This window comes from Ornithodoros turicata, chromosome 1 (genome assembly GCF_037126465.1).
Source record: "Ornithodoros turicata isolate Travis chromosome 1, ASM3712646v1, whole genome shotgun sequence".
NCBI classification, from domain to species: Eukaryota; Metazoa; Arthropoda; class Arachnida; order Ixodida; family Argasidae; genus Ornithodoros; species Ornithodoros turicata.
In genome coordinates this window covers 225,200,569-225,211,905 of record NC_088201.1, presented here as the reverse complement: position 1 = coordinate 225,211,905, position 11,337 = coordinate 225,200,569, and the positions used below count along the sequence as shown (strand labels likewise).

Below are 11,337 nucleotides of genomic sequence, written 5' to 3'. Positions count from 1 at the left end.
AGCGAACACAAAAGTATTGCACTGTTTGATAGAATGCAACTTGCGCAGCCTTATCGATCGGAGAGACCTTTTTGAAAGGCGGCAAAACCCAGACGGCCGTCGGTTTAATTAATTAATTGAATTAATTTACGTCGCGAGAAAATTGTGGTCATGAGCGACGCCACAGTGGTCAGTGTGTGGAATAATGTACCCCACCTGGGGGGTTCTGGGGGGGTTCGCCAACACTGTATTGACCGTCCCCTCGCAGAACGGGGCGTGTCAAAGCAACTTGTACCCTGCCATAAGGTTGAATATCGGCAGGGTTCGATCCCGCAACCTTTGGGACCACTAGGCGAGCGCGCTACCGACTGAGCCACCGATGCCGGGTTGGTCGGTTTGGTAGAAGAAACACAACGACTCTGTTAATTACACATCGTCTGACTTTATTCCACTTCGCACTGCCATGATTTCGATGATGTCAAAAAAATATACAACTACTGCACACATGATCTGCACATAATGGTGGATGGAAAGCGCATGTCATTCATACGAAATCACGCCATTTTCAAATTGAAAACCTATCGTCTAATTTTTACCACTCGACCTTCCACAATGATATCATGCACACTGCATGCTTTTCACCCTTTCCAAATTACAATCTACCATCCCTTGCCACCGTAGCCGACAGCGACGGCGCCCTTGCCGCCATATCCACCTCCGTAGCCGACGGCGACGGCGCCCTTGCCACCGTATCCACCTCCGTAGCCTCCGGCGAGACCGTATCCTCCGACACCAGCGCCGAGACCAGCACCGGCACCAGCTCCGAAACCGGCGCCTCCGAAACCGGCACCTCCAAAACCACCAGCGTGGTTGAGGACAACTGGCCTGACGTTGTGGGAGACGGTGGTAACTGGAGCCCTGACGTAGTTGACGACCTGGCGAGTGACGTGGTGCTGCCTGACAACGGGTTGCCTGACAACGGAAACGGTGGCAACGGGTTCGGCGACAGCGCGTCCGACACCGACGAGACGTGGGGCGCTGGCGACTCCGCCGCCGACAAGAGTGCCACCAACTCCGACGCCGACTCCAGCGCCGAGGCCAGCAGCGAGACCGAGACCGGCAGCACCACCGAGACCAGCACCGCCGAATCCAGCGCCTCCGAAGCCAGCACCGCCGAAACCAGCGCCTCCGAATCCAGCGCCGCCGAACCCAGCTCCGCCAAGTCCGCCACCGTAGCCGAGACCACCACCGTAGCCGAGACCGCCACCGTAGCCAAGACCACCTCCGTAACCATATCCGCCTCCGAATCCACCCTTTCCGCCGGCAGCGGCACAGGCCACGAGGGCGCTGAAGGCAATGACCTGCAACATAGCGTTAAAAAGTGTGTGACGTATGCAGTTCTACTGTAAAATTATACTGTAAAACGGCAACAACAAATTTAGTTTAATATTGATGATTCGCGAGCTACATCGCCGGGGGAGATACTCTATGCCATTGTTGGCCGTGGTGCGGCGACATGAAATATTGCACGCAATATAAATGAGGACCCAGACGCTAAAACTGTGAGCCTGGCGAGACCAAACGAAATTATATTCATCAAATAAATAAATCCTTAAAAGGCAGGAATCAACTATATCAATAACGCCTTTGAATTGAATCTGGAGTTGAATATTCTGTTTTACGATATGCTTTGTGATCAGACCTATTCATAAATGTGCGTAAAATGAGCGACTTTTTTAAAGCGAAGTTTAGGTAATAAGTAACCCGTTGCGGTGAGGCGATTATATCATCGTCCTGATGTGGCACCACGCTGTCCAAAGGAGATCGTGCGCCTTGGGATGACTTCACGGGGAATTGGGTTGAATGTTATTAATAACTTAATAATATCTCAATCAATCAGTTCAGCAGTACTCAATAAGCTCCAGTGGTCGAGAACAACAGATGCGCCTTCTCACTCTTCATACTGGATCACGACTACGCTTAACCAGCTCTCGTGGCTCAGTGGATAGCTTGCTGACCGTGTGACGTCGAGACTGGAAGGTACCCGGGTTCAAATCCCGGTGCCGGCTGTGCTGTCTGGGGTTTTTCCTGGGTTATCCTCAGACGCTTTCAGACGACATATGTCGGCGCAGTTTCCTTAGAAGTCGGCCCTGGACGCACATTCCCCGAGTGCGGCAGCAGCCGTGACGTTGCCCACCTCTGTGAAGCCGACAACGGCACCACCACGACTAAGCTCGGTATGTACAAGAACCATAGAATTATTGATACCCCTTCCCACATAGAAAACTGAAGAAAAAAAACAAAAGAGGGAAGAAAATCTTGGACTTTTACGCCTACGCTGACACCTACTGTCCCCGACACGGCACTGCGAACGCGTCGTACTATTTCCATTTCAGCTGGGATACTCACGAAAGCGTTCATGTTGCTGTGTACTGGTTGTGCTCTGCAAGAAGGGCAAGCAGTAGACTGTGAAGTTCGGACGGCCCGCTGACCGTTTTTATACCGAACCGCGCTAACGAACGAGGCAAGGAGGACGAGGTGTCCGGCGAGATATTTAAAAAAGATAAGCGCAGAATCGTTTTCACTTTTCCTCTTCAAATGGAATTCGCCTTTCTTCCGTTTCCTGCAGTGCGCCGATGACGGAGATAGTCTAATCAGGAGATATATGCCATTTCCTACTTGCATAATGTGGGCGAGCCCCGCGGTCCTCCCATGCATCTTTGATTCTTTTTTTTTTTTTCTAAACTCGCCGGGATTAAACGGGTTTAGAAATATCCTCGGTGCCAATAGAAACGGCCGTCATATACTTATTGGTACCCGGGTACTTATTATACTATGTACTCTAAGCAACCATAGTACTAAGTTTACGGGTGCTTAGAAACAGGTACCAGTATGTTTTGTTTTGTTTGTTCTTTATATCAAGAACAAGGTTTTAAATGGATTGCGAGGCAGTGTCCGTACCGCAATAATAATACAACTCTATGTTACGAATTTTAAGTGTTACATGTGTTATCGCTCTGCTAGCCGAAAATTTATGACAAGTATATCGTTGTATTTCAGGATTTCGATTGGGGGGGGGGGGAGGGAATATGTTTATTACGAAAATAAGGCAGGCAAAAAGGAAAGGTCAACCAGGCAGAAGCCGGCTTGTTAATCGTTTGTGTTTGACTTTTGCGTCTTTGTGTTTGTGTGTGTGACCTGTGTTTGTTAATCATTTCGATCATGAACACTCCATATAATCTTGATGGGCTCAGATTATTTTTTGCAGCCTGCGTATTTATTGTTTTATTTCATTATTATTTGTAATTACTCTTTATTATTATTATGTCAATATTATTTCGTTATTCACGTCACCTCCCACTATGTTAGATGACAGACGCCGTCCGCTTTCGCTTGTTTTTTGTTTGTTTGTTTGTTTTTTTCTCACAACAAACTCCCCAATTATCATTTTATTACATTTTCTTTTTCAAATCTATCAAGTCAATACATCATTTTTCAAATGAGTTAAGCTTCATATTAGTTAAGTTATAAGATTTAAAGCTACAGTAGTGTTTGACAGCACCCACGTGATTGAATGACCACTGTAGTTCTTGTTATGTACTAAAAAAAAGAACAAGATATGTGCACGTTACGGAAGATCGCCTGCCAAAGCCATTTTTATAAAATTGTGAAACGCTCAAACAAAGAAGATAGTATTATTACTATATCCCGAATATATATATATATATTTGTAAATACTGCATTGTCTGCGTGCGCCAACACCAAGGCTTCGGCTGTTCTTGGGCACATTAATAAAGGTATTATTATTATTATTATTATATCTTCGGATATGATGGGAGCAATTTGGGGGCAATTTGGGAGCAATGATGGGAGCAATATTTAATGAATATTTCCAGACCCGCTGTCTCTCAATGCACGTGCAAGACCTGGTGTTCCTACCGATACCTATGAGGTTGACCAAGAAATGCTCGGGGTACTACTCTCTGGTACGGATCGTATCAGTAAACTTGTAGAAAGACTTGATAAGAACAAGGAGCGTGTTAGTTGACATATTCATTCAGTTTCGATTTGATGTTATTCATTTTACCCATTCCATTTTCATTTGAATGACATTGCATGTATTCATACCCATACAGAGTGAAACAACAGCTACAACATATCCCCTGCTTTGTTACCAAGATACGCGCCCGCTGTTGATCAACATTCAGTAGCTCTCTATACAAAATCACTTAATTGTAAGATTGCTCTCGCGAAGTGGAGAATTCGAGTTTAATAAACTTCAGTTTACAAGAATTGTTCAAAAAGTAAGGTTGAAAATTATGAATTATGAACTAAGTTTTGTTGACGTCAGTAGTCTCTAAAATTATGCAGCATATATCGTACAGTAGCATTAAGACTCACAACCAGCTCCCGTGGCATAGTCGTTAGGATGTGATCGCCTTCCACGCTGAGACACGGGTTCGAATCCTGTCACCGGCTGTGCTGTCTGAGGTTTTCCACTGGGTTTTCCAGAGACTTTCCAGACGAATGTCGGCATACTTCCCCCTGAAGCCGGCCCAGGGCACGTACTAACCCCTGTCTCTCGCGCTCCTTCCTGTTGTCCACTCTCCACCTGCCCACGTCTGTACGCCGCTTATAGCCATAGTTGCTTCGCGGCGCTAAGACGGAATTTAAAAAAATATATGGCTCATGTAAGCACTAATAACTTTGCAGTTTTGACATATACTCAGGGATCGGAAAGTAGTCCCGCAAAGTGTCGATTTTCACCGTTTCCTGGCCGGAGTTTGTACCGATTTTCGTATTATTTTTCTCCCGGTAACCCCACCTCTACATTTCACCACTTACTTCACAGATCACAAAGCAGTACTGGTCACTCTGTAGCAGTCGTGCATGTATCAGCAATAAAGGTGTCAGTGTCCACACACAACGGCTACCGCTGGAATTAGCGTTCCACGATCGCAACCGTCCTGTATTTTCTTCTTTTTTTTTTATGTAGCGCTGTTCTGGTTGAGTTCCTACACGATACAAGGTTAATTATTGACCGAAAAGGGCAATTGTAGATTGTATCTTTCTAGGCTTCAGAAAGTTTTTCTTATCTTGAACTATACGTAAACAATGAGTTACTCTTACGGCCAAAAAGCATTGTGTATTAATTTAACGTCTGGTATTCCGCAAGGAGCTCTTGTGGCACCGCTACAAAAAAAAAAAAAAAAAAATATATATATATATATATATATATATATATATATATATATATATAGAGAGAGAGAGAGAGAGAGAGAGAGATACTCGTGGAACGATGCGACAGCACCAGAGGACACGTGTTTCGCCGCGTTTGCGGCTCGTCAGCTCTGGGTAGCTGCGCATCGTTCGGGATTGGCAAACCAGGGGTCGCTCAGCGAGCGATATACACCTGGGAGGTTGAATGAGCACTCCTCAATGCCACAGTGCAAGCCACTGAATCATGATGAGGGGGAAAAAGCCATGAAAGAAACAAGTGAATGACACTAGACGTGTTTGAAATTTTGAAATTTGAAATTTGAAATTTCAAACACGTCTAGTGTCACTTGTTTGTTTCTTTAATGGCTTTTTTCCCCTCATATATATATATATATATATATATATATATATATATGTGTGTGTGTGTGTGTGTGTGTGTAACTCTCGCGTGGTGGTGACTTGGTGTGGAAGAGGTGACATGTCGAGTGATTGGATGATGAGAGCACTGCAGGTCTATTTACATTACTATTTGCAATGGATACAAGCTATAACGGAAATGAACTAGCTGAGACGATGGCTGAGTCGGGGACTGTCTGGGACAGTCCAAGCGTCGCTCCCAAATTGTTCTTGGAAGGAGTCCTCTCCCCCATTTCTTGGAACTGAGGGGTCGCCCTTCGTGTGACACAGCTGTGGGGTGGAGATGATGAGGTTCTGGGGATGGTAATGTTACACATATGTTACATCGTTTGCGTTACCGATTGACGGAGACGAAAGTTTGCCTGATGGTATTTATTTTATTACACCGTGTTTGGTAACCACAATTTTCTTCGTGGGTTTCTCTGGCATAAATTCTTTGCTCTGAGGCAGCGGGGCGGTATCCGGAGATGCCGCCGTTATGAACCCACCGTTTAGAATCCCATATGTTCAAAACCCCAAACGGCGCGAGCGTAGCGTTGCATGCGTGCCCAACTGTGCGGAGCCCCCTAACGTCCTGGTGAACTATAAAGAAAACATCTAACCTAACCTAACCCAACCTAACCTAACCTAACCAAATTCTAAGAATTTTTGCTGCTCTGGTGTGACCGCCTTGTTAAGCCTAACGGTCACCAAAGACTTGGTTTTCATTGATGACATTGACTTCAACTGCGTCAAAATGCGACGCAATACTGCGAGGTTTGTCAGTAATATGTATTATTCAACACTAGCATTCTGCCATTCTTCGTATTAAAGCTTTAATTTAGAAATCTGGGATTTTGATCATCGGGGATTTTAAACGGTGGATTCTTCACGGAGGAATATATCGCGGCATTCCCTGCAACGGAAGTGTGTGCGTCAACGAGGCATCGCGCAAAGGGGGCATCACGCCAGGCACGAAAATGAAGCTGACCTTTTAGAACACCCGCCCTGCATGCTCTGAAATAACCGCTGAGCAAGACAGAACAAAGTTGCAAACCGGTTTCAATAAAGTTGTGGGATCGAAAGTGGGATCGAAAACTAAACACAAATAAGCGTAATCACGTGTGTCTTACAGGAAAAAGTCCGTATTTGTCTGCTTCTTACTCAACTCGTAAAATGCAAATTAATAACTACGTCCGATATTTGGGAATTATTACGACTCCAGACTTAAAATGGAAGAGGCACGTAGAGTACATTGTACGAAAGGCTAATCGCATGCTCAACATGATCAAGTGAGATTTTAGAAGGAGCATCACACGATGCTAAATGAACCCGGTTTACATGTCATTTGTTATACAGTCAAACTCCTTTACAACGAAACTCAGGGGACAGCAAAAAGAATTCGCAGTAAAGGTATTTTCGTTAAAAAGGATGTCCATTATTGGACCTATAGGGCTCCAGCGGGACTGCAAAAAAATTTGCTGTAGTGGTATTTTCGTTAAAAAGGTGTTCGCTATAAAGGAGTTTGACTGTATTCATATTAGAATACACCTCTATCGCCTGGGATTATTTCAACAAGCACGTAATAGATAGTGTCGACAACGTGCAAAATAGAGCTGATCGTTTTGTTTTGAGTGATTATAGGCAGGTGTGAAATGACGACGATTCAGTCCACGCCTAAGTGACACACACTGGAAACTCACAGGAAAAATCAGAGACTCAAAATTCTTGATAGTGTCGTCCATAACTTGACCGGCATGGATAAGGGTGGTTATCTTTTGCCACCTAACAACAATGTTTTTCATATTTGTACCTTCTTTACCACGACTATTTTATGCAAATACAAGGAGTTTGTGCGAGAACTGATCAATTTAAACGCTGATATTCTCCGAAGGCAATTAGCGATTGGAATAACCTGGCCCCTGTCACCGCATCAATACACATCGACCAGCGTTTCCGTTCAGAAAACTATTTTAACTGTAATTTTAGAGTATGTATAGGTAGGGCCTGACTTTTTAGGGTTAAACCCGTATCCGCCCGATATTTACCCCCCGAACGAAATCTGTAAAATTCGGCTTTAACCCGAATCTACCCGAAAACATCCGGGTCGCGTGGCGCGCTCATAAGCGTGCATTAAAATAAAGTTTGAAAACATTGCTAAACATTAGTTCCATGTTAATACAAATTTTTATTAAACAAAAAAAAATCACCCGAATTCACCCGAATTCCTGACAATAGAATATGCCGTAACGGGATTTAACCCGAATAGACCCGAATTTTCGAATGAAAAATATCACCCGATATTTACCCCCCGAATTTGGCCCAAAATAAAACCCGAAAAAGTCAGGCCCTATGTATAGGTTGCCGCATTAGTTTGCTGAAACTTAGCTCATCGTCTCTATCCGTCACCAGTTTAATTTATAGCAATAATAGATCTAATAGGGATTCATAAATGCATGCCTATATAGTATTTCTATGTATGCAGAGCAGGTATGTACCATGGACGCGCAATTATGTTTATGTTTTGTTTCTACATTGTACACGACCTGCTACAACACCTTTGAACTAACTGTGTCCTCGTTCTTCTTTGACAAATAAATATACAGGGTGTCTGCTCTAGCGTGTCCAGAAATTTTATTTAAAGTGAGCGATAAAAGAGAAGCGAGCGCTACTTTTCAGCTATACTTTACTAAGGAAACAGCTCCTACTAGTGAAGCAGTACCTGTTTCTTACTCAAGTAGCAGAAAAGTACCGTTGTTTTTCTTTTCTCGCTGGCTTTAAATATGCTTTCTGGACACGTTAGAGCAAACACCCTATATAAATAAATAGTGCTTTCCGTGTCGCCTTTTTTGCGCATCCACGCGTTAAAATGCACCACCACGCTGGAGCGTGATGAGTGGCGGTGGTGTAGTGATGCAGGGAGAAGGTGTGGCCAGCCTGCTGTGGATATCATCCAACATAATCGAGATCAACCAGAGCGAGGCCGAAATTCATTCAGCCGCGGAGAATGATTTTTGTTCGTTAGTTTCTTTGTTTTCATCTGCGCCAGCGCACACAGCGTACTTATATAATAATTAAGCTACTCGGAATTACGTAACGGTAGCATTTTCCGTTCTGCATCGTAATTTCCGCCCTTGAGACAAACTACGCTTGGATGCGTAGGCATTAGGTGAAGCATTCGCAGCGGCTGACCTGGAAGAAAGCAATTTGGAATCTGTTTCATTGTCGTTAGGGGGTATCTTAATCCTTCCAACCGACCAGGCAACTTTCCTTCCTCGCAACAGACGCGTTCCAAGGAGGTGTGTCATGCGATATCCACATCGTACGGGAAGGTGAAATCCAGCTTACCGAGTGGGTTTCGGGAACTCATTTGTTTTTGTTGTTTTTGTTTTTTGTGTCGCCGCCAAGGAACAGTGGTTATACGCGGGAAACACACGTAAACAGATAGAGAGCGGAGAGTAGGAAGTAGTGGGGAACAGACGGGTTACTGTCAGTCCCAGGCCGACTTCGGGAGAAACTATGCCGCCGTTCGTCTGGAAAGTCTGCCGAAAGCCAAGGAAAACCTAAGAAACCCTCAGCTGGTAGTACGGTTCGAATCCCTCTGGCCAGTAGCCCCGCCTGTCACGCGGGAGACCGGGGTTCGATTCCCAGACGGGGGGTGATAATACCGTTTTGCACAGCCTATGCGCGGCGGTGTGCTCACGTAATAGCATATCTCGCCCCCCCCCCTACCCTCAGCGTGGCCAATAAGTTCATCATGTTCAATTCACGATTGACAGCTTCATCTTTTAGTGCGATACTCGTCCTCGTTAGTATAGTGGCCAGTATCCCCGCCTGTCACGCGGGAGACCGGGGTTCGATTCCCGACGGGGAGTGATAATACCGTTTTGCACAGCCTATGCGCGGCGGTGTGCTCACGTAATAGCATATCTCGCCCCCCCCCCCCTACCCTCAGCGTGGCCAATAAGTTCATCATGTTCAATTCACGATTGACAGCTTCATCTTTTAGTGCGATACTCGTCCTCGTTAGTATAGTGGCCAGTATCCCCGCCTGTCACGCGGGAGACCGGGGTTCGATTTCCCCGACGGGGAGTGATAATACCGTTTTGCACAGCCTATGCGCGGCGGTGTGCTCACGTAATAGCATATCTCGCCCCCCCCCCCCTACCCTCAGCGTGGCCAATAAGTTCATCATGTTCAATTCACGATTGACAGCTTCATCTTTTAGTGCGATACTCGTCCTCGTTAGTATAGTGGCCAGTATCCCCGCCTGTCACGCGGGAGACCGGGGTTCGATTTCCCCGACGGGGAGTGATAATACCGTTTTGCACAGCCTATGCGCGGCGGTGTGCTCACGTAATAGCATATCTCGCCCCCCCCCCCTACCCTCCGCGTGGCCAATAAGTTCATCATGTTCAATTCACGATTGACAGCTTCATCTTTTAGTGCGATACTCGTCCTCGTTAGTATAGTGGCCAGTATCCCCGCCTGTCACGCGGGAGACCGGGGTTCGATTCCCGACGGGGAGTGATAATACCGTTTTGCACAGCCTATGCGCGGCGGTGTGCTCACGTAATAGCATATCTCGCCCCCCCCCCCTACCCTCCGCGTGGCAATAAGTTCATCATGTTCAATTCACGATTGACAGCTTCATCTTTTAGTGCGATACTCGTCCTCGTTAGTATAGTGGCCAGTATCCCCGCCTGTCACGCGGGAGACCGGGGTTCGATTCCCCGACGGGGAGTGATAATACCGTTTTGCACAGCCTATGCGCGGCGGTGTGCTCACGTAATAGCATATCTCGCCCCCCCCCCCTACCCTCAGCGTGGCCAATAAGTTCATCATGTTCAATTCACGATTGACAGCTTCATCTTTTAGTGCGATACTCGTCCTCGTTAGTATAGTGGCCAGTATCCCCGCCTGTCACGCGGGAGACCGGGGTTCGATTTCCCGACGGGGAGTGATAATACCGTTTTGCACAGCCTATGCGCGGCGGTGTGCTCACGTAATAGCATATCTCGCCCCCCCCCCCTACCCTCCGCGTGGCCAATAAGTTCATCATGTTCAATTCACGATTGACAGCTTCATCTTTTAGTGCGATACTCGTCCTCGTTAGTATAGTGGCCAGTATCCCCGCCTGTCACGCGGGAGACCGGGGTTCGATTTCCCGACGGGGAGTGATAATACCGTTTTGCACAGCCTATGCGCGGCGGTGTGCTCACGTAATAGCATATCTCGCCCCCCCCCCTACCCTCCGCGTGGCCAATAAGTTCATCATGTTCAATTCACGATTGACAGCTTCATCTTTTAGTGCGATACTCGTCCTCGTTAGTATAGTGGCCAGTATCCCCGCCTGTCACGCGGGAGACCGGGGTTCGATTCCCCGACGGGGAGTGATAATACCGTTTTGCACAGCCTATGCGCGGCGGTGTGCTCACGTAATAGCATATCTCGCCCCCCCCCCTACCCTCCGCGTGGCCAATAAGTTCATCATGTTCAATTCACGATTGACAGCTTCATCTTTTAGTGCGATACTCGTCCTCGTTAGTATAGTGGCCAGTATCCCCGCCTGTCACGCGGGAGACCGGGGTTCGATTCCCGACGGGGAGTGATAATACCGTTTTGCACAGCCTATGCGCGGCGGTGTGCTCACGTAATAGCATATCTCGCCCCCCCCCCCTACCCTCCGCCTGGGCAATAAGTTCATCATGTTCAATTCACGATTGACAGCTTCATCTTTTA

General features: G+C 46.5%; 1 protein-coding gene and 4 non-coding genes across 5 annotated transcripts in view; 4 read left to right on the top strand and 1 right to left on the bottom strand.

Annotated features, from left to right (window-relative positions):
• Positions 1 to 410: 410 nt before the first annotated feature.
• Positions 411 to 11,337, bottom strand: part of LOC135395427 (uncharacterized) — an 11,978-nt gene continuing 1,051 nt past the window's right edge. Inside the window, exon 3 of the mRNA XM_064626641.1 lies at positions 411 to 1,340. Within this exon, the coding sequence (XP_064482711.1) occupies positions 639 to 1,340 (702 nt within the window). The 3' untranslated portion in view covers positions 411 to 638. The remainder of the gene's footprint in view (positions 1,341 to 11,337) is intronic.
• Positions 9,616 to 9,688, top strand: Trnad-guc (transfer RNA aspartic acid (anticodon GUC)). Its single transcript has one exon. It is a non-coding gene; the product is annotated as a tRNA-Asp (tRNA).
• On the top strand, positions 9,835 to 9,907 carry Trnad-guc (transfer RNA aspartic acid (anticodon GUC)). Its single transcript has one exon. It is a non-coding gene; the product is annotated as a tRNA-Asp (tRNA).
• On the top strand, positions 10,268 to 10,339 carry Trnad-guc (transfer RNA aspartic acid (anticodon GUC)). Its single transcript has one exon. It is a non-coding gene; the product is annotated as a tRNA-Asp (tRNA).
• Positions 10,918 to 10,989, top strand: Trnad-guc (transfer RNA aspartic acid (anticodon GUC)). Its single transcript has one exon. It is a non-coding gene; the product is annotated as a tRNA-Asp (tRNA).